This window comes from Hypanus sabinus, chromosome 10 (assembly GCF_030144855.1).
Source record: "Hypanus sabinus isolate sHypSab1 chromosome 10, sHypSab1.hap1, whole genome shotgun sequence".
Lineage (NCBI taxonomy): Eukaryota > Metazoa > Chordata > Chondrichthyes > Myliobatiformes > Dasyatidae > Hypanus > Hypanus sabinus.
In genome coordinates, this window is record NC_082715.1 from 81,403,602 (window position 1) to 81,427,496 (window position 23,895).

The 23,895-nt window shown below is 38.9% G+C and overlaps 1 protein-coding gene across 10 annotated transcripts in view; it reads left to right on the forward strand.

Annotated features, from left to right (window-relative positions):
* shprh (SNF2 histone linker PHD RING helicase) overlaps nucleotides 1-23,895 on the forward strand; it is an 86,977-nt gene that overhangs the window by 28,424 nt on the left and 34,658 nt on the right. For 8 of the 10 annotated variants that reach the window (XR_009514401.1, XM_059982234.1, XM_059982235.1 and 5 more), the window contains 14 exons: nucleotides 1,069-1,325; nucleotides 3,053-3,757; nucleotides 5,046-5,297; nucleotides 9,265-9,343; nucleotides 10,391-10,554; nucleotides 11,407-11,663; nucleotides 12,629-12,750; nucleotides 13,990-14,078; nucleotides 14,164-14,256; nucleotides 15,372-15,479; nucleotides 16,200-16,342; nucleotides 18,074-18,247; nucleotides 20,962-21,024; nucleotides 23,627-23,852. Coding sequence is in view for 8 of the 10 variants with exons in the window: in XM_059982234.1 (XP_059838217.1) it covers nucleotides 1,069-1,325; nucleotides 3,053-3,757; nucleotides 5,046-5,297; nucleotides 9,265-9,343; nucleotides 10,391-10,554; nucleotides 11,407-11,663; nucleotides 12,629-12,750; nucleotides 13,990-14,078; nucleotides 14,164-14,256; nucleotides 15,372-15,479; nucleotides 16,200-16,342; nucleotides 18,074-18,247; nucleotides 20,962-21,024; nucleotides 23,627-23,852 (2,732 nt within the window). In the remaining 2 variants the exon portion in view is untranslated. The remainder of the gene's footprint in view (nucleotides 1-1,068; nucleotides 1,326-3,052; nucleotides 3,758-5,045; nucleotides 5,298-9,264; nucleotides 9,344-10,390; nucleotides 10,555-11,406; nucleotides 11,664-12,628; nucleotides 12,751-13,989; nucleotides 14,079-14,163; nucleotides 14,257-15,371; nucleotides 15,480-16,199; nucleotides 16,343-18,073; nucleotides 18,248-20,961; nucleotides 21,025-23,626; nucleotides 23,853-23,895) is intronic. The other 2 variants (XR_009514404.1, XM_059982236.1) reach the window with 1 other exon arrangement.

The window sequence follows — 23,895 nt, forward strand, 5'->3', positions numbered from 1 at the left end:
TTCATTGTTGTTTGCCATCTGAATCAACGATATGGATGATTATGTAGTTAACTGGATTGGCAATTTTGCAGATGACACCAAGATTGGAGTGTAGTGGACAGTGAGGAAAACTATCAGAGCTTGTAGTGAGATCTAGAAAAATGGACTGAAAACTGGTAGATGGAATTTAATGCAGACAGGTCTGGGGTGTTGCAAATTGGGAGGACCAGCTTGGGTAGGTCTTAACACCATGAGCAGTAGGGCACTGAGGAGTGCAGTAGAAAGGAGGGATCTGCGAATACTAATCCATTATTCCTTGAAAATGGTGCCACAAGTAGATAGGTAGTAAAGAAAGCTTTCGGTATATTGGCCTTCGTAAATCAGTGTATTCAGTACAGGAATTTGGATGTTGAAATTGTATAGACATTGGTGATAACCTAATTTGGAGTATTGTGTGCAGTTTTGGTCACCTACCTACAGGAAGGAAGTAAAAAAGCTTGAAAGAGTAATGAGAAAAATTACAAGGATGTTGCTGGGACTTGAGGACCTGAGTTATAGAGAAAGGTTGGATAGGTTAGGATTTTATTCGCTAGAACGTCGAAGATTGAGGGGAGATTTGATAAAGTAATTATGAGGGGTCTAGATAGAGTAAATGGAAGCAGGCGTTTTCCACTGAGTTTGGGTGAGACTACAACTAGAGGTCTTGGGTTAATGCAGAAAGGTGAAATGTTTAAGGGGAACATGAGAGAGAACTTCTTCACTCCTGATGGTCAGAGTGGAGAATGAGCTGACAGTGCAAGTGGTGGATGAGGGTTCGGTTTCAACATTTAAGAGAAACTTGGATTGGTACATGGATGAGAGGGGTATAGACAGTACAATCAACAGCTCATTGTCCTAGTGACAAGACCTCTGTTACCCAGTCTGGTAGTCCTAGAGAGTGGAATGAGGCTATAGGGCTGCAGGTGAGGAGAGAGATGAAGCCATGGAAGGATTTGAAAATAATGAAGATAAAACTGTGAACAAATCAAAGATTGAAAAGTGAATTATTTGTAGTACTGATTAATATTAATTCATTTATCTTCTGCACAGGTCTTCGAGTAATGATAATTACTGCTATAAAGGAAATGAATGTGAGGAAGTCGACCTCTGTCAGTGCCATATACAAATACATCAATGCTACCTACAACTATGACATCCAACGGAATCGCCATCTCATCAAGAAAACCTTAGCAAAACTAATTGCAGAGCAAGTGATTAAACAGGTCAAAGGTCATGGCTTAGCTGGTTCATTCATTATTGGAAAGAATTACAAAGAACAAACAAAAAGAAAAGGAACAGAAAAACAGGTATTAAGTGTCTGGGTCATAGAAAATAGTTTCACTTCTAAGCCACGTTTACTTCCACATCAATTCATTCTATCCGTCAGGACTGTCTCAGCTGATCTTACTCATGAAATGATAATTTCTCTTAAGTGTTATTAATTGCTCTGTCTGAGCTTCTAAATCTCAGTAAAGAGAAGACTGTACATCCAGGTTAACATTTTGGTTTTTCTATGTATTTCAGAAAAAAACACATCCAAAGGAGCAGCAGGAGATTTTACATATAATCTGTGAAATTGAGTATTGATAGCATGAGATATAGCCCTCAGAGAGAAAGAATAGTTTGCTCAAAAAAGTGTTTTACATGTATCTTTGCCAAAGAGAAGTATGACTGAGTGGATATGTACTCTGATATGGCTGAGTGGGTAAATGTAAAATACTGCGGAGAATGGAAAGCTGAAGCTAGAACACAAAGTGCTGAAAATATTATTTAGCCCTGCAGATAATCTGAGGGTGATGGGTGTAGAGGGAGAATGGTAGGACTACTCATCCAGGAAAAACCTAAAAGTTTTCAGGCCTTAATGATAGGAAAAGGAGTATTTATGTGAATGTATGTCCAAAGTACAAATTAAATAGTTGAGGTCAGGAAGCTGAGAAACAGAGTATTAGATGTATTGCAAATGTAGATGGCAAGAGAAAAAGACAGGAGAAAAAGGAAGAATCAAGAAGGGATGAAACATGTTCTGTGGAGCACGAACAAGCTGAAAAAATGATTCTAAAAATGGGATCCTTGGGAGAATGCAGAAGTAGAATTATGAGGTTGGTTGCTGTGGTGAAATTTCCAAAGCAAAAAATATCAGTCATTGTCTTGAAAAATGGTCTGATGTTTGGGGTGATGAGGTCATGGACCAGAAGATATATGGTGGTGATCAGAGCAGTCAGCCTTTATAGCTGAACAATAGCAACACTTTCTTTGGCAGGATGACAATATTAGGGTTACTTTTACTGAATGGAGTATTGCAAGTTCAAGGGACTTAAATGACAGTAGGAGAGTGGAACAGGATAATTGAAATGTTTGATGTCATAGCTGCAATAGAGATTATGAAGCCCAAGAGAAGGGTCGAGGTGGTGCAGAAATTTCTAAGAATATTTATTCATTAGTTGTCATGATGTTTGTAATTCTAATTCTCCATTATCCATCATAATTGTTTCTAAACCGAGGACCAGCTAAGAGTCAAATCACATCACCAGGTCTAAAGTCACATGTAGGCTCTAGACTGGAGAAGGTAACAGGTTTCCCTAAATAAAGGATATGATTGAACCAGGTGGGCTTTAACCACCATCCAGCGGGATCACCATTAATGATACCAGCCTTTTATTGTGGATTTATTTAATAACTGTCAGGGAGAGTTTCTAGTTTATGTGTCAGGATGAGTGTTTTAAACCCAGAACAAAAGGTGATAAAATCTGACAGACTTATAGCAGGGATAGGAGATTTTTTTTAAAACAAGAAGTTATGAGGCTATAGAATCAATTGTCAGGATTCTGTGGATGCAGAAACAATATAAATGTAGGATAAATAGATAAAGGAACAGGGAAGAAAGAGATGTGGGGACAGAGTAGATAAATGAGAGTGATTTATTTGCATGAAGGTTTAATTTTGAAAAGCACTGGTTCAGCAGAATGTTCTAACTTCTGTGTGTTAATTGTGCGAATTATAAACTATTTTACAAGACTTTATTGTTTTTGCTTAGAAGCTAAGCCCTGGGAAAAGCCTATTGCCCATTTTTGTGAATAACAAGCAGGAGATCAAAACAGAAGAAACTGATCCTGCTTTGAATGCAACAGGCACTGGCAAACCATCGGCAATCGATATCCCTGATTGTCTTTTGGAAAATGAAAAGAACAATTGTAATGAAACTGAGCCATGCAAGAAGGAAGTGGAACCACCAAAAGTACCTCAGGAATTTGATCTGAAAGAGGAGACTCATGATGGTCGCTTAGATTTTTTGCTGTCTGGACAAGAGATTACAGAAAATAATGAAACTGGTAAAATAAGGGAAAGTTGTTTTACCTCAAGTAAGGTGCCAATAAATGATAAAAGATCCCCAAATGTCCTCCAGGAAAATTCGCAAGATACTGACAGAACACAGTCATCTAAAATGACTTCTCCCTACAACAAGTCGAAGTGTCATTTTGAATGCATATGCGGTGAAAGTGGATTGGCTGATTATAAAGCACGGATTCAGTGCCTGAATTGCCACTTGTGGCAGCATGCTACTTGTGTGAATTACAAGGAAGACGACCTAAGTATCAGGCCATTCTACTGCCCCCATTGCCTGGTCAAGATGAAGCCTGTGTCCACATCTGCAACCCTCATTATCTCCCCCAGTTCCATCTGCCACCAGTGGGTGGATGAAATTAACAGGCATGTGAGATCATCTTCAATTTCTATCCTGGTAAGCATTGCTACAGAGAGAAATAAGTCCAGATTGTATGAATTTTAAAAGCGTTGTTTCCACAACATGTATCACTTTATTCTTTTTCACTCATTCGTTCTCCAAGTATATTAGAATTATCTGTTGCAAGAAAGTTGTTCAGAATTTTACTTTAAGAATCTTACTGATTTCTGATTTTAGAGTGAAAGATCCTCATTACTAAGGTTTGTAGAATCATAGAGCACTACAGCACAGAAGCGGGCCTTTCGGCCCATCTAACCAATGCCGAACTCTTGTTCTGCCTAGGCCCTTCCATCTGCACCTGGACCTGAGCCTTCCATCCCCCTCCCATCCATACTCTTATCCAAACTTCTCTTAAGTATTGCATTCAAACTCATTATCCACCATTTCTGTTGGCAGCTCATTCCACACTTGCACCACTCTCTGAGTGAAGAAATTCCTCCACAGGTCCCCCTTAAATATTTCACTTTTCACACCTATCTTGTGACCTTTAGTTCTAATCTCAACCAACCTCAGTGGAAAAACCTTGTCTTCCCATTAGCAGCACACTATTTACTCAATTTTTAATAAGCTCCATTTGATTCTGATAGGAGCCTATCTTGAGCCCTAGTATTCTGAGTTCTAAGCCACCAATTTGGTGACCAGCAAGTGCTTGCTGTAGAACCAGTTGCCATATTGGGTTAGGGAAAAAAAGGCATCCAAAACATGGCTGATACTGTCCATGATCTTTGCAAAAGGCAAGTAAGTTGTCTGAATACCAGTTTGATGGCCCCCCCCCCCCCCAACAGAAAGTAATCGCCATGAGCTCCATTTCAGCTAAACAGGGCCCATACAGATGTTCTTAAAAGGCCCACAAGAAGCCATCAGAACTAATTTTAGAAGAGAGAATTAGATTAGTATGGGAATTAGTATTGCTGTTGTACCTCATTATTCCTTTTTTTTTGCACCATTTTTTTATTTTGTAATTTATAGTAATTTTATGTCTTTGCATTGTAAAACAACATAAAACAACAAATTTCACAATATTTAAGACAGTGATTCTGATCCTGTTTGTTGTGGATCATTACCACACCTAATGGACTATTTCACTATGATGGTTTAAAGTCTCATTCAACATATATAACATAAATATCCATAATTGGTTAATTTAGCTTTATAATTCTTTTTATTTAAGTTTTATGCATTATTTACCCACTATTTCGATTAGTTTTGACAATTTAAAGTAGTTTAATTATTCAGGATAGCACATTCATCAGCAAATCCAGCTTCCACTGTTTGTCCTCTACAGGTGTACCAAGGAGTGAAGAAACATGGTTTTATACAACCTCATGCACTAGCAGAGCACGAGATAGTTATCACAACATATGATGTACTTCGAACAGAGCTGAATTATGTTGACATACCTCATAGTAACAGTGATGATGGACGTCGGTTACGCAAAGAGAAGCGCTACATGGCCATTCCAAGCCCACTAGTTGCGGTGGAGTGGTGGAGGATCTGTCTGGATGAGGCTCAAATGGTTGAGTGTGCCACTGCTAAGGTGAGGCTATACCAGGGGTGGGCAAACTTTTTGACTTGAGGGCCACAAAGGATTCTAAAATTTGACAGGGGGCCGGACCAGGAGCAGATGGACGGAGTGTTTTGGTAATACACCTCATAAGAGAAAATAAAATATCATGGGATATGTAGAAAACATGTGCTTTAATTTCAATTGAAAATGAACAAATGCATTACAACAAAATATCTGTCTTTGAAGTCCCATGGTATTTAGCTATTTATTGAAAAGACTTTTAAAACACTGAAAATTAAATGAATAAAATACAGCTTTTTTTAATAGTAACAGTATTATTTTAAAGCACTGAAAATTCTGTTATCCTTCAAGATATTATCATCATCACTCTCCTCCTGACTGTCTTTATTTCAAAAACGGTAGGAGATGCAGGTCTACTTGTCCTGCTCCTTCTTATTCAATTGTCCCCTGTGCCAAAACTCAACAACGACCAGCACAAAGACAGAACAATGACAGCGCGCCAGTATGCGGAGTGCGTTATTTGATCTGGAGCGCATTTTTTATTTTGAGAACGTATGTCCACCTGCGCACTACTCATGTCCATCACTTAACAGAAATGACATGTAACATGTAAGGCTTATTGAAAAAAATATTTTCAAATGCATTTTTTACATAACACAATGAAGAAACTTATTTTTAATTTCAGTGGGAACAGTGTTGTTGGTCTCCCTTTTTAGCCAGCGCATCAAAGTCTGGATTTAGTTTTGTTGTGGTGATTCTCAGGATGGATCTGAGGTGTTGGTCAGTTAACTTGGATCTGTGGCTGGCTTTGTTGATGTTCATGACGCTGAATGTCTGTTCACACAAATAAGTTGAGCCGAACAAAGAGTAAAGCGCAAATGTGGAGTAATACGCTGAACCTCAACAAAGGTCAATGTATATAGAGTGCGTCATCTATTGGGAAAACGCCAGAATTGCGGGGAAAAAATGTTAACAAGGTTTATTAATATAATTTCATCAAGTTCTGCGGGCCGGATTAAAAAGCTTAACGGGCCGCATATGGCCCGCGGGCCGTAGTTTGCCCATGCCTGGGCTATACAAAGCAAACTTTGTAGGCAGGAATTGCACCTAGAGTATAGGATGACCAGATAAGGGGTCTTAACCCGAGATGTCTGTGGAATGCATTGCCAAAGAAGGCTGTGAAGGCTAAGTCATTAGGTATACAGTGTTTTGAAAAAATATTCTGCCCCCACAACTTTTCATATTTTACTCTCTCGTATTCTAAATTTGAAATACACTGAGATGGGGTTTTTGAGCTAATCTACACAACATTGTGTATCATGCCAAATCAAAAGAAAAATTCTAAAACCGGTCAACAATTTACTAAAATTAAAAACCAAAATTGTGAGTTTGAAAAAGTATTCATTCCCTTTGTAATTACTATGCTAACTGTCCTCAGCTGCAATACTGTATACTACCTTACCAACTCAACTGTTGATGTAAAAAATCAGAGAATCACCTGTTGTCAATGAGTTCATAAGAATTATACCCTCTCTCTCTGTAAGGTCTACCAGTACGGTAAATTTTCAAAGGACCAAAGCAAAATAAAGACAAAAGAGCTTTCAAGACATTTCAGGGAAATGATGATAGAGAAGCACAAATCTGGGGAAGGGTACAAGGCCATCTTAAAGGCTCTGAACATACTTTAAAGCTCAGTGCAGTCCATCATGAAAAAAACAGAAAAATTATGAAACCACTGCCACATTGCCTAGGGCAGGCTTTCTCTCTACCTTTAATTGCCTGAGAAGAATGGCACTTGTAAGAGAGGCTACTGTGACACCAACAGTCATTCTAAGTGAGCTTCAGAAGTCAGCAGCTTTTGGAGATAAAATTCATGGCTGCACAATCTCTAAGGACTTACACAAGAGGGTATTTATAGGAGAGTGACAGGGAAGGAGTCCTGGCTAAAAAAAAAGGAGCATGTCTTTGCCTGTAAAAACTTCCGGAAGTGCCACTTAGAAGATACTGTAAAAATGTGCAAGAATGTTGGATGAGATTAAAATGCAATGTTTTGGCCTCAAACACTAAGTGGTTTGTGGCACATAAACCTAATATTTCACCTCAGTTAGGTCACACCATAAACACAAGAAATTTTGCAGGATCTGGAAATCCAGAGCAGCGTTCACAAATTGCTGGAGGAACTCTGCAGGACAGGCAGCATCCATGGAAATGAACAAATAGTCAACGTTTCAGGCTGAGACCCTTCTTCAGGACTGGAGAGGAAGGGAGAAGATGCCAGAATAAAAGAAGTGGGAGGAGGAGGGGAAGAAGGATAGCTAGAAGGTGATAGGTGAAGCTAGGTGGGTGGGAAAGATAAAGGGCCGGAGAGGAAAGGATCTGATAGGAGAGGAGAGTGGACCGTAGGAAAAAGTAAAGGAGGACTGGGCACCCGGGGAAGGTGCTGAGCATATGAGAAGAGGTAAGAGGCCAGAGTGGGGAATAGAAGAAGAGAGGAAAAATAGGAAATTTTTTTACTGGAAGGAGAACTTGATATTCATGCCATCAGGTTGGAGGCTACCCTGATGGAATGCAAAGTGTTGCTCCTCTACCCTGAGGTTGGCCTCATTGTGGCACAAGAGGAGGCCACGAACCAAGTTGTCGGAACAGGAATGGGAATTAGAATATTGGCCACTGGGAAATTCTGCTTCAGGTGGATGGAGCAGTGGGGCTCGATGTAGCGGTCCCCCAATTTATAATGGGTCTCACCATTGTAGAGGAGGCCACATCAGAGCATCAGATACAATAGGTGACCCAGCAGGTTCGAAGGTGAAATGTTGCCTCACCTGGAAAGACTGTGGCCTTGAGTGTAGTTGAATAGGCAGGTGTAGCAATTTGGCTGCTTGCAGGGATAACTGCTGGGAGGGAGTTTAGTAGACAAGGGAATGCCTTTGGAAAGCAGAATGTTGGTAGGGAGGAGGGGAAATGAGATAACATCGGCCCTACTGTAAAGGCTATGGGGATGCTTTTCAGCAGCAGGGACTGGAAATATGGTCAGGATTGATGGGGAGATGAATACAGTTAAATACAAGGAGATCCTGGATAAAAACCTGCTAGCCTCTGCCTGAAAGCTTAAATAGGGGAGGGCAGTGAACCAGAACACACTGTCAGAGCAACCATGGAGTGGCTTCAGATGAAGAAAATTGATGTACTTGAGTGGCCCAGTCAGTCCTGTCTTTAACCCAATTGAACAGCTTTGTCAAGACCTCAAGAATGCTGTCCATTGCTGTACCCCAACTAACCTGGCACAGCTTGAGCAATTTTGCAAGGAGGAACGGGAGAAGCTTGCTTCATCTCATTTTGCAAAGCTAACAGAGACTTACCCAAAAAGACTACTGATTGTAATAGCTGTGAGAGTTGGTTCAACTAAGTACTGAGCAAAGGGGGATGGATACATTTGAACTGCTGACATTTCAGTTTTAGAATTTTTAGTTTTCATGCTATGTAATTTTCCCCTTTTTTGTTGGGGGGGGGGTTCTACTGTGCAAAAGGAACATGTGATTCACAAATAACAATTCTCAGTTAAATTGATCAAAATCCCTGGTTATAACTCATTTATGTGAACCAGTGGTTGGAGCTGAATACTTTTTTGAGACACTGATTTTGAAGCAGAAGTTGATAGATTCTTGATTAGTAATGGCGTCAAAGGTTATGGAAGAAGGCAGGAGAATGGGGTTGAGAGGAAAAATAAATCCGCCATGTTTGAACAGTGGAGCAGACTTGATGGACAGAATGGTCTAACTCTGCTCCTCTGTCTGACAGACAATATGGCATATTGCTGATTCCATTTTTTATGTTCTGAATTCTCTTTCTCTTGAATATAAACCATCTTTTTAGTGTTAATTTTTGAAATGAACAAACAATGCAAAGCATTTTTCTTGTTGATAAAGAAGAATTTTCACTCAGAATTACTGCTATTTGCTGTTTCTTTGTCATACAGGCTGCCGAAATGTGTCTACGATTGACTGCCATTAATCGTTGGTGCGTCACAGGAACACCTGTCCAAAGGGGCTTGGAAGGTGTGGCTTCATGCATCTTCTTATGATCGTTAGCTCTTTTCTGTTTGCTTTCTTTTATAGAATTGTATTAGAGATAAGAGTCTTTCACTTTGGAAATACCTCTATCTTATACAGGAAAAGGATGAGTGTTATTGCTGATTATATCTGTGATACCCATGGTTACCTATTTGTGTATGTGACTGGCATGCTTATAATTAAATATTAATGAAAATAAAGATGATGTTGGTTAGAGAATTAAGTACAGTCATCCCCGGAATGAAAGGGTTAACATGTGAAGAGCAGTTGATGGCGCTGCACCTATATTTGCTGGAGTTTAGAAGAATGAGGGGGGATCTTATTGAAACTTATCGAATATTGAAAAGCCTACGTAGAATAGATGTAGGGAGGATGTTTTTCATAGTGGAAGAGTCAAGGATCAAAGGGCACAGCCTCAGAATACAAGGAGCGTTATAATGTCTGAGGAGCGTTTGATGGATTTGGGACTGTACTTGCTGGAGTTTAAATAAATGAAAAGGGCATCACATTGCAACCTATTGAATATTGAAAGGCCTATATAGAATAAACATGGAGAGGATATTTCCTATAGTGGGAGAGTCTAGGACCAGAGGGTAGTTAATCAGTGGAATTCATTGCCACAGACAGCTGTGGTGGCCAAGTCATTGGCTATATTTAGAGTGGAAGTTACTAGGTTCTTGATTAGAAAGATTGTGGGAAGTGTAGTCTTTGATGCTCTTACTAATAACAAATCAGCTAAGATGGAATGACAGAGTAGACTCAATGGGCCAAATAGCCTACTTCTGCTCCTATGTCTTATGGTCTCATGGTCATAGGTTAACAATTAAGGTAATGATAGCAACTGAAGTAGCATGTCATCATTTGCATGAAGTACTCCAAGCATTGCTAAAAGAATGTTTGCAATTTACTTTTTGCTTTGCTCTATAGTGAAGGAAGTAAATATGGTGAATATGTCAGCTTTCATTCTTTTTTGACTTTTGTAATCCAGACTAAATTTTGATGTAGCTAATTTACTTCTCTTTCTCCTCTTAGACTTGTATGGATTAATACTCTTTCTAGGTGTCGACCCATATTGGGTTAAACACTGGTGGGACCAACTCTTATACCAACCATACTGCAGAAAGAATCCCATTCCAATCTACACACTCATAGCAAAGATCATGTGGCGAACGGCAAAAAAGGATGTTCTTGATCAGGTATATATATATCCGTACTTCTTTGGAACGTGGGAGGACATCAGAGCACCTAGCGGAAGCCCACACAGTGAAGGGGAAAACTTACAAACTCCTTATAGACAGTGGTGGAATTGAACACGGATCACTGGCATTGTAATAGCAGCACACTAACTACTACATCTCTGTGCTGTCCTCTAATTAGTTGTTCTTTATTGAGCTTTAACTGGCCCTTAACAAATTTCATAGTGCACTAGCTAGCTTACACGATGAGTACCAATGTACTAATAGTATAGGTATTATCCTTAATTTGAAAATCCTCATCTATGCTTCAGTCCATGCTTGTGGCATCTTTCCACATTATAACCCACATCAGTATTGTTGTTTCTCCTGTTCAGTCCTGGTGTTCTCAAGCCTGTTTACTTCACCTTTGTGGTTGCAGTTTCACTCATCTCAATCTTATACATTCTAACTCTTTCTCCATACACTTTTCTTCCCATTTCTTTTAAGCATTGTTTATAATCTATCTATTTGCCCAAATGTTTAGTTGATAGTATTACATGGCTTGATGCCAAATTTTATTTAACAATAATTCCTTGGGGGTATCTCAAGACATTCCTTATTGTTACAGTTGATCTACTTATAAACATTATTTCCAGAAAATGAGTTTGGGCAGAGTTCAGGTGTGTAGGAGGCAATCATAACTATCTCTTTCCTCTTCCTCTTGTTGTTTGTAAAGGATTGGCATCTGTAAATTTTATGGCAGTTTAAGTGTGGCTACAGTCGCACTGATCTTTTGATCAAACATGAATGGATTGGTCAGTCAACTGCATCTGTATATCTTAAATCTTTCATTACTTGCTGCTTTTCTCCCAGATCAAGATACCTCCTCAGACCGAGGAAGTTCATTGGCTAGAATTTTCACCAGTGGAAAGACACTTCTACCATCGACAGCATGAAATTTGCTCCCAAGATGCATTGCAGAAGCTGAGAATGATTTTTGATTGGAGCATCAAGTTGAGCCAACTTGATAGACGCACAGTTGGTTCTATTTTGTATCCCTTGTTGAGATTAAGGCAGGCATGCTGTCATCCACAGGCTGTTCGAGGAGAGTTCCTTCCAATACAGAAGAGGTATGCATAGAATAACAGGTCATTTAGAATACAGAAACAGGACATTCATGGCAGCATGTAGAGAAATAAAAACACATGGATGATTCAAAGGCAGGGAACCCAAACTTAAATTTTTGAGCAAAAGCCTCAAGGGAAAGGTGAAGGTGAGGGAAAATATTTTCCTTGATAATTGTAAGCACAAGAGATTCTGCAGATGCTGGTAAACCAGAGTAACACACACAAAATGCTGGAGGAAGTCAGTAGGCCAGGCAGCATCTATGGAACAGAACAAAGAGTCGACGTTTCGAGTCAAAACTCTTCATCAGGACTCATCGGGATGACACCCTTGGCTCGAAATGATGATTCTTTATTCCTTTCCATACATGTGCCTGACCTGCTGACTTCCTCCAGCATTTTGTGTGTCTTTCTTGGTAATTGCATAGATTTACAATTCATTCTGTGTATGTGTGGTCCAAACAAAGTTTAAAAAGATTTAAGATTGGCCCTCGCGAGGATTAATTTGCAGAAACAAAAGCAAAAAATGCTGGAAACACTCAACAGATCAGGTATCATCTTTAGAAAGAAGGCAATCAACATTTCAGGTCCAAGACCTGAAATGTTTATGTTTCAGATCTCCAGTATCTGCAGTTTTTATTTTTGATATTTGGTAATTTGCAGGTATGTGAGGAAAGAGCAGTGAAATTGGAATTGATGGGTTTGCTCCTTTAGAATCTGCCATGGATTTAATTGGACAGCTAACTTCCTCCGGTGGCATAACAATTATATTGTTCATGAAAACAGAAATGGTCTTTGTTGGGATTTTGTGCTTTAGTATATGGGATGAGACTTGATACCTTTTTAACTCTGCAATGTTATTTGTGAGCCATAGTTGTCACAGTGTTTGGTATCAGCTTCAGCATAGGTAAATGCAAAGTTCAGAGATGTTTTTTTTTAACGTTTTATCCGGGTTGTTTTTGTGTTTGCAGCACCATGACAATGGAGGAACTCTTAAAGTCTCTTAAGAGAAAATGTTCCACGGAATGTGAAGAGGCTCATCGGCAGCTGGTGTGTGCTCTCAATGGGCTGGCCGGTATTCAAATTATCAAAGGCAAGTAAACAGACCTGTACTTTTTCTTCAACCAGTTAAATGAGTATCAATCTACCAGTTTTAAGAAAAGGAGATGAGAGGCTGTTGGATCCCGATGTTTTCATGATCCAGAGGTTCTTCGGAAATCAAGAATGAGGCATAAAACTGGTTGCTTATGATAATTGTATTAAATGTTACAAAGGTGGAAAACGAACAAGAGAAGCTGAAACAAAGAAAAGACAAATGAAAAGATGTTTCAACTTGTCTAGAGAAGTCTAGAGATAAACAAAACTTCCAGTTATTACAATTAACCTGTAAAATAGCCAGATTCAAATAGTGTTGCACCTGCTACTGAAAAATACCGAAGCAACTGTACCATAATTACTGAAAAATTCTCTGAACAATTACATGTATATAGGTGATATAAAAGTACAAGCAAGCATTGAAAAGTTAAACTACAAGAAAAATAACAATTCTACACCCCAGTTCAACAAGGCCTTAAGAATAGTGCAGGTAAATTGTGATCAATACTTTGCAGACATCATATGGAATGAATAGATTAGGGTCTGATTAATAATTTATACTGACCCAATTGAGAATCTAGTAAAGCTTCTGTTGAGAATGGTTTTGTTTTCAGTACCATCTTTGAGACAGTTAGATTTTCTTGTCAAAGAAATTTAACTGTAGAGTTGCCATAACTTTTAATTATGGAGACAGAAAGCCTTTATATAAAGGTAACACATACAAAATACTGGAGGAACTCAGCAGGTCAGGCAGCATCTATGGAAATAAATACAATCGGTGGTTCAGGTGAGGATCTCGACCAAAACACTGATGTATTTATTTCCATAAATGCTGTTTGACTTGTCGAGCTCCTCCCAACATTTCCAGCATCTGCAGTTTTTTTTGTGTTTAAAGGTTTTTTTTGGTTGTGAAAGAAAGAAAAAGAAGAACATGTATTTTCATTTTGCATTTTTGATAATCTCAAGATCCTTGCAAACAATTTATGCATCACATATTCTCATAAACTTCATCCTATTAATGAGAAGAATGTTTTGGGCAATGTTGGTTGTGGGATAAATAATTGATTTATTTCTCACCTAAAAGATGCATATTTTACAGTAAACTCTGATTCATAAATATAATAGACCTTAAGCCCTGATTTAGTGCTCATGTGTTTGGAGTTGTAGTCGGATTTGCATGCAGTCATGCCAGCACAAAACCACGATTGTCACCAGATTATATAATTTTGTTTTACAGGTGAGTTTTCTTCAGCAGCAGAATATTACAGAGAAGTTCTGCGTTCATCCGAGGAGCACAAAGATAAACTTCATACAGATTCTTTACAAGTAAACCAACACCCATTTCAGCTTAGAATTTCCCAATTCATCTACTCCCCAATTCATTTACCAAACAAATATTTTTCTTTTCCAGCGTCTCCATGCCACTCACAACCTCATGGAACTGCTTGAGGCAAAGCACCCAGGGATCCCACCAACTCTTCGAGATCACAAGCTTAAAGAAGAAGTATGGTTCCATTTTTCATTAGGTGTCAGCTTTTGTTCACTGTGTACAATAATTCTCTGTTATATATCTTTATTTCTACTGGTGTTACTTTAATTATTGACTCTGTAAGAGGAGCAATATAAACAGTTTTGTCTTTCCCTAACACTGAATGTCTCAGAGTTTTGACTTACAATTGTTTGTCGTTTATATTTCATATTTATTCTTACTGTCACGTATATGCAGAAGTTTGGAAAGAGCTCTACATGGTGCTATCACCCAAAATCCAAATTAGAAAGATAAGTTGATTAATGGACACATGGAAAGAAAGAACTTATGTTTATACTTCATATATTATATAAATGTAATAATTTTGTACTACATATACAATATTTAATAATGTAATAAATATAAAATGAATTTGCATATATAATTAAGATAAATAATTGTTATTTCTCACCTATTTATTCATTATTATATTTCCTCTATCACAATCCTATTAACAAGACAAATAGCAAATAGACCTTATGAACACTACCTCGTTATTCCTGTGTTTTTGTATTATTTACTTATTTTGTTATTCATAGTAAATTTATGTCTTTGCATTGTACTGTTGCCACAAAAGAGTATACTTCACATTTTTAGACAATGATGATAAACCTGATTCTGATAGTTTTCCTAATAAGGTGATTCGTAAAATATGCAATGATACAGTAGTCTTTGGCTAGGAACTTAAAAGCCTGGATTGACCATCCAGAGATGTGAATTCATGTACAACAATAATAGTAATGGAATTTGAATTTGAAAAGTAATCTGGAATTTTAAAAAAGGTATCATCTTAAACTACAATACCACTGAATTGTCATTTAGTTCAATAATGTCCTTCATGAGAGAAAATATGGCATCATTGCCTGGTTTGACTTTTGTGTAACTCCATTCCCATAGCAATGCCGTTAACTCTTACCTATGCTGTAAAACAGCTAAAGAAGTCATTCATTGGCATCTGAACCGTTACTTTGAAACAGAATAAGTATGAAATTGAATGGACCATCTAGCAATGGATATAATAAAATCATTTCCAGACCAGTTACTTTGCTAGTGTAAATGTAATGTTTTATTCCTTGCCTCAAAATGTACAGGCTGAGCAACTTAAACAGCATTACATGAGCAAATCAGATTTGGAAGTCTCGACAGCACAGCAAGCTTTACAGCCAGTTCAACAGAATATTCAAGAATTGCAGCGCAAGGTAAATAACACTCCACAGCATCACCAGCTGAAAAATCCCTTAATCCAGCACCAGGTAAACAGGCCTGCACTCAACAATACAGCACCGGGTAAAATAACTTGTGTCCAGTACCATGTAAATGTTCCTGTCTGCTGAACCAGGTAGACCTTCCTTCACCATTTTGTAATAAGTGTATGTCTGCTGTGCTATTGCTGACTCTGTCCTCTTAAACAGTACTGTAGTTCTGCTGGTGATGGTGCCCAGAAACAAGTTAAATAACAGAAGGGTAATGTAGTAATCTGCATCTTTAACCTGAATTGCTTATTTTAATAAATGATTGAAGTTACAAGCAACCTCCTGTTAGATGGAAGTGTAGTGGTTAGTGCAATGTCATTACAGCTTGGGTATTGGAGTTTGAAGTCAATTCTGGCAGTATCTCTTAGGCATTTGTATATGATCCCCATAACCACACGTGTTTCCTCCGGGTGCTGTGGTTTCCTTCTGCAGTTCAGAGACGTATCAGTTAGTAAGTTTATTGGTCATAGATTGTCTTATGATTAGGCTAGGCTAGATATGTGGTTTTCTGGGCTGGAAGAGCCTTTACGTGCTGAGTTTCTAAATAAATAAAATTAAAATACACCATATGATATTTGTTTCAGGTTTATTGATTGCTATAGAATAAGAATGAATAGTTATTCATTACCATAAAAACTGAAACACCATTCTCTTCTATCTTCGTAGATTCATTCTGGAGCTCCTTGGTGGCTGGGCATTATTGAATGTGTACAGCAGGCTGGTCTGCATGAAGAATTAGCGCTTAGGGTGCAAAATGAAATCTCATCCAGCTATAAACAAGAGGGCAGCAAGCTCTCCATGTCTGAAAAGTAAGTATGTTTGTAGATTAGATTGGTACCCTTTCTTTCATGCTTTTGCTGAAATCTGCATGCCAGCTGTTAAAGTGTTAATATAATGCTCAAGGTTAGTATTCAATTGTGTTTTCACTGTTTTGTAACTGATATTCTTCCAGTTAGGTTCTTTGGGGAATATTGAAATCAAACTCTCTGTCTTTAATGGATCTCCCTTCTAATTTGCTTCCACTGATGTATTGAAAAAATAGTGTTGACTCATTCAATTTTTGCTTAGAGATTGTGACAGATTGCGAACAATCTGGATTTACTAGATTGTTGCAGTGTATACAATGTTATTGTAAATTTTGATGGAGTTAGTGGGAAGGGACTTTATTGTATTTCTATCTTTTACTGTGAATGCCTGCATGAAAATGAATCTCATTATATGGTGACCTGTGCTAATTGATGCTCCAGAGCTTTTCTAATTTAATCTTTAATAATAGCCATGATGAAACTTTGCAAGCTATTCCGCTGGAACTTAACTAGTAACTGCAACAGATGTACTGAAATCTTATCTTGATGATGCACGGAAATCTGTTGTATGTGTTCATGTGTTTTCCTTCAGTAAATGTAGCATAACTACCGACTGTGACTTTTAATTGTCAATTAATATTTATAAATGTTATACGTATCAGCTATATTTAAACTTAGTTATCTAAGCTTCACACACATATATTGTGGGCTGAAATGGTTTGTTCATTTGCTGCATGATCTAATAAAATACAGCTTAATCTCTTTCTTTTTCAATCTTTTTATTAATATCAAAATAGTGTATGTAACACTTACCCAACAGGCTGGTATATGTCTAGGGGAAAAAGGGGATCCAGCCACTCTCCAACCCACCTCCCGTACACGCAGGTGCTGTGAGAATCGAGTTAATGCCTCGCGCCCGCCAACAGGATCAAATCCACAACAAATACCGTTATGAAATACACTTTAAAGAGTTTACTAAAATTAAAAAGAGTAGTAAGCAATACAATATATATACACAAGGAAAAGAAAGGCGCCACTTATCAAAGTTCAGTCTGTTTAGTGCACTCGTTGGAGCTCAATCAACGAACCAATCGACCCATCTGGCCGTCGCACCTGGGACCACCCCGGTGGTCTTACGAGCAGTCCAGCACACGTCCACCTTCTTCAGTCTCTTCCTCGGCCTCTCCCAAAAAACCCGCGAAAACCCCTCCCCCAAGTTCCCAGCATCACAAGACACAATGACATTCCCCATTGATTAACAAATGAATACAATTACCATATCAGCCATTCTAAAGTGAAACAACGGCTAGAGAAACACTTATCCGACAAAGAAACATTCCTACTTGTAACAAACCAGAGGCCATTTTGAGTAACATACCCAGGACATTGTACATGTATATTCATAGTATTGTTACACAATTGTTGGGATTACATTGTTAATAGATAACATATGAAAATTCATTCAGATGCATCTAATAAAATTAAAAATGATTGGGAAAGGGAACTTAAGCTTACCTTACCTATCGAAAAATGGGAAAATTTTTTCAATTAGTTAATTCATCCTCTATCTGTGCTAAACATTTGTTGATACAGTTCAAAGTAGTTCATAGGGCCCATATGTCTAAGGATAAAATACAGCTTAATCTCTAATTTGATATAATTTCAGTCACTTAAAAGTGTACTGAAAAATATATCTGCTATACATATGCATTAAGAATTAAATTTGACATCCAGGTTCCGGGACTGCAGAGGCCTTCAGTATTTACTGGCAGTGCAAATTGAAGAGTTGAAGAAATCCCAGAAGGCGGTGCAGGATTCAATTAAGAAATTGGTAGGCGCTCCATCTCAAGAAGAAATCCGAATTGCCACAATGTGCCATCTTCGTCCAGTTCGATTTCCCCTGAACAAGTGGGTATCATTCTATTGTGGAAATCACCATTGTTGCCTATTTGTTGGTAGGGAAAGCGCTGCTTTATTTTTCTTTCCTCTAACCATCCTTTTATGCGATTGTCTTATGTGGATGACTTACGTAATTCTACCTACATGTAGAATAAGAGTTTTAGAGGAAAAGAAATAATTGTTAAAGTCCTTCAGCTCAGAATTGAAACATGCTTATGTCTTTCTTTTAACTACCTCACAACATTTCAAAATAATTTAAAGCAAGAATTACCCTTGAAGTGGAGGGATAGGTGAATCCACTGCAAAAAAAAGAGGAAAAAAATAGGTAGTGTACATGGATTCATTGTCCATCCGGATATTTGATGGCAGAGGGAAGAAGCTCTAACTAAGATGTTGAGTGTTTGTCTTCAAGCTCCTGTACCACCTCCTTGATGGTAGCAGTGAGAAGAGGGCACATCCTGGGCAATAGGGTTCTTCCTGACGGATGCTGTTTTTGAGGCATCTCCTTTTGAAGATGCTGGGGAGGCGAGTGCCCGTGATGGAACTTGCTGAGTTTGTAACTTTCTGCAGCTTTTTCTGATCCTGTGCAGATGAGATAGTGATGCCACCAGTTGGAATGCTGTCCATGGTACATCTATATAAATTTGCTAGTCTTTGGTGACATACCAAATCTCCTTAGACTCTTAATGAAATATAAGTGCTGTGGTGCCTTCATTGTAATTACATCAAGATGTTGGGCCCAGGGTAGATATATGGAGATATTGACACCCAGGAGCCTGAAACGGCTCATCCTATCTACTGCTGAGCCGTCAATGAGGACTGGTGTGTATTCCCTTGACATTCTCCTTCCTGAAGACTACAATCAATTTCTTGGTTTTACTGAAGTTGAGTGCAAGTTGTTGTTGTGACACCACTCAATCAAGCTGCCCCTCTTGTACCATGATGAGGCCACCCTCACAACACAGGAGCAATACCTTGTATGCCGTCTGGGTAGCGTCCAACCTGATGGCATGAATGTTGATTTCTCCTGGGTAAAAAAATTTCCCTCCCTTCCCCTCTTCTTCTTGAAACACTCTGGTTCTGTCGGCTGCATAAGACAATCTCTGCCCGGCCAAATGTGTGAGATTGAGGAGCAAGCCCACCCTGAAACCCCGTTTGTCTGGATGCTGCGTGAATTGTTACCCTGTTATAAATGAGCACCATGAAATAACAGACAGTACACTGCATACAATTAAATGACTTAGCTTTATAATTCTTAATTTAACTAAAGGGTTAGTAAAGAAAAATCCAAAAAAAAAAGAAAAGGGCCTATTTTAATGAAACAGACTAATGTGCACAAGTTGGAGCTCATGGTTTCTCCCTCACCAATCCTCCTTCGATCTCCCCAGCCTTTGTCGGACCATGGCCCCGCTCCGGATCAAGTCCTATGACCTCTTCTCTCCGGCACCTTCTCCCTTCATCCCCGCTGAACCAGAAAAGAACCCTCACTCTGGTGTCAGGCACACAACAGCAGTGAAACCTTTCCCAGGGTGTTACACTCTATTCCCCACTCTGCCCTCTTGCTGCTTCTCACCTACCTATCATCTGTCATTCGGTCCCCTCCTCCTTCCCTTTCAACTATGGTCCACTCCTCTTCTATCAGATTCTTGCCTCTCCAGCCCTTTCCTTTTCATTCCCACCTGGCCTCTCCCATCACCTTCTTGTTATCCTTCTTCCCCATGCCCAACTTTTTATTCTGGCATCTTCCCCATTCCTTTCCAGTCCTGAAGAAGGGTCTCAGCCCACAATGTTGACAATTTTTTCCCTTCCACAGATGCTACCTAATCTGCTGAGTTCCTCCAGCATTTTGTGTGTGTTCCTTTGGATTTCCACCACCTGCAGATTTTCCTGTGCTTGTGATCTGCAGAATTACTTGTATTTATGATCTGTCTCCTTCATGCCTGCTCATCACCATCTGAAATTCTGCCAACAATAGTTATGTCATTGGCAAATTTATATATGGTGTTTGAGCTGTGCCTACTCACACAGTCAAGGGTGTACAGAGAGTAGAACAGTGGGTTAAACACACATCCTTGAGGGGTGCCGTTGTTGATTGTAGCGAAGAAAAGATGCTATTTCCGACCCACACTGACTGTTTCTGATGAGGAAGTCAAGAATCTAGTTGCAAAGGGAGGTATGGAGGCCAAGGTTTTTGAGCTTGTTAATTAGTACTGAAGGTATGATAGTGTTGCATGCTGAGCTGTAATCAATAAACAGTAGCCAGGTGGTAGGGACAACTAGTCATTGCACCACAAGCTTCCACAAAACAAAGGCCATAAAATCTCTTTTAACAATATTGTTTTCTGCTCTTCCTCAAAATAGTACAATTGAATATCTTGTGTCCATGCAAGTGAAGATGAGGCATCTGTGAAGTGTCAGCATAGATTAGAACACCTAATAAACTACAATACCTGACTCAGACATAAGAAAGTTATTTATTCTTTCACAACTGACATAAATAAGGTAGATTGTTAAATGAGATTTAGAATTGGTATTGGGGTTAGAAACAATATTCAAACTATTGTAAAATTATTATTGGCATAGGTTTCTTAGAATACATATTGTATGCTTTATAGATTGATATACTTAAGTAAATCTTTTCTTTGTGGTTGTTTATGTTGAATGCTAATCAACTATTCAGAATGAATGACTAATAAATCTCTCATTATTCTTTTGTTTTGTAGTTGTCAGTTCTGTAAGGCAGATGAACTATTCACAGATTATGAATCCAAGCTTTTTTCACACAGGCAAGTATTTAAATGAGCAGGAAGAATATTCTGCAAGGGTTTTGCCCATCTTTGAGGATTCAGTACAGCAGGACCTGTTCAAAGATGCATAGGGTACAAAGTAATCTTAAACAGTATACTGGGGCTCAAATAACCGGAATCATGTAAATCCAACTGTACATAAATTCCGCCATCCAGTTTTTAAAGTACCTTTCTAGTTAATAATAATTAAATGTTTCATTTTATTCATTAATGACTTAATGCAATATATGTTCAACTAATTCAGTTTTAAGTCAGTTTTGAATTGTCAGAGTAACAGTTAGGGTAATGCTTTATAGTGCTAGTGACCTGTAGTCAAGGTTCAATTCCTGGCTGTAAGGAGTTTGCATGTTCTCTCCATGATCGTGTGCATTTCCTCTGGGTGTTCTGGTTTCTTCTCATATTCCAAAGATGTATGGGTTATGGTTAATAAATTGTGGGCATGCAATGTTGGCACTGGAACTGTGGCAACACCTACAGTCTGCTCCCAGCACGTCTTTGGATTGTGTTGCTGATTGTTGCAAACAACACATCTCACATTTTACGTTTCGATCTACACGTGGCAAATTACTTCAGTCTTAATCTTTGGGTACTGTTAGGGTTATTATTTTTGAAAATGAAGGAATTATAGAATAAGAATCAGGTTTATTATCATCAGCATGTGATGTGAAATTTGTTAACTTAGCAGCAGCAGTTCAATCCAATACATAATCCAGCAGAGAAGAAAAAATAACAGCAATAATAAATAAGTAAATCAATTATAGTATACGTATATTGAATAGATTTTTAAAAAACGTGCAAAAACAGAAATACTGTATATTAAAAAGAAAGTAAGGTAGTGTCCAAAGATTTAGTCGGATGGTAGAGGGGAAGAAGCTGTTCCTGAGCGTGTGCCTTCAGGCTTCTGTACCTCCTACCTGATGGTAACAGTGAGAAAAAGGCATGCCCTGGGTGCTAGAGGTCCTTAATAATGGAAGATCCTTTCTGAGACACTGCGCCCTGAAGATGTCCTGGGAACTTCATAGGGTAGTGCCCAAGATGGTGCTGACTAGATTTACAACCTTCTGCAGCTTCTTTTGGTCCTGTGCAGTAGCCCCTCCATACCAGACAGTGATGCAGCCTATCATAATACTCTCCACGGTACAACTAGAAGTTTTTGAGTGTACTTGTTGACATGCCAAATCTCTTCAAACTCCTTATGAAGTATAGCTGCCGTCTTGCCTTCTTTTTAACTACATCAATATGTTGGGACCAGGTTAGATCTTCAGAGATCCTGACACCCAGGAACTTGAAACTGCTGACTCTTTCCACTTCTGATCCCTCTATGAGGATTGGTATGTGTTCCTTCATTTCACCTTTCCTGAAGTCCACAATCAGCTCTTTTGTTTTACTGACATTGACTGCCAGGTTGTTGCTGCAGCACCACTCCACTAGTTGGCATATCTCACTCCTGTATGCCCTGTCATCACCACCTGAGATTCTACCAACAATGGTTGTATTGTCAGCAAATTTATAGATGGTATTTGAGCTATGCCTAGCCACACAGTCATATGTATATAGAGAGGAGAGCAGTGGGCTAAGCACACACCCTTTCGACTATGGTCCACTCCCTGAGATGTGCCAGTGTTGATCGTCAGCGAGGAGGATATGTTATTACCAATTCGCACAGATAGCAAGTGTAGGTAGAGTAGTATCATTTGGGTTACTACAGACACTTCTGACTTGTGGAGAAATTGGCATACTGACACTCCTCAGAAGTGTAACCCTTTCATAACCAGGGTACAGCCTTCATTCAGTTTTAATATCCTTTATGATACTGAGTTGAGCTTCCACTCATAATCCTGTAACTCACCAAGGCTATTTACCTCCACCTCTGTAATATCATTATTCTCTGGCCTTGTCCCAGCCCATTTAGAGATGAATAGCCAAGCAAAAACATTGTTGTTCCCAGATTTGTTTAATACCCTGCTTTCCTAGCCAGTCTCTCGTCCTCTACCTTACATAAACTTCTGTCAAAAGGCAGACCATCTTTTAAAGGAGAGAAATTGCAAGTGCATGAAGTAGTGAGAGACCTGGGTATTCTTGTCTGTCAATCACAAAAATGCATATAGGTGTCCAGCCAGTAGTTAGGAAGGCGAATTACATTTGTCTTCATTGCAAGAGATTGGAATTTAGACATGGAACATTTGTGACAATTGTTGGTGAGGCCCCACCTGGAGAACGGAAGCCATTGAAAAACTATATATATTCCATAGTTCTAACTGGTTAAAAAGTAGTAATCCAATCACAAACAAGAGAAAATCTGCAGATGCTGGAAAGACAGACACACACACACACACACACACCCTCCCTCCCCCCCCCCCCCCCCCCTGGATCTCGGCCCAAGACATTAACTGTACTCTTTTCCGTTGATGCTGCTGCCTGGCCTGCTCAGTTCCTCCAGCATTAACTGTGTGTTGCCAAAAAGTAGTAATCTTTCTTTGTCCTCTTTGTGACTACATTTAAGCAGGTGATTGTACCACCTTTTGGAAGAGAGAATGTACCATCTATTTGGGAAAACTAAAGCTGGATCTGTATTCTCCAGTGTTAAAGGTCAAAAAGCAATCTTTGAAGAGATGATTGAAGATGAGGAAGGTCTGATAGATGATCGCTTACCTACCACTAGCCGGGGATTGTGGGCTGCGAGTGAGACTGAACGTGCCTTAAAAGCCGTCCTAGCCTTTGGAAAAGCACACCGTATCGATACCTTGCTAATAGAAGAAGGAAACAACTTCATGGAACTGTTTGAAGCTTGGAAAAAGGAATATAAGGTATATCATATTATAGGAGTTCCTCATAGGAATGGCCTGATGA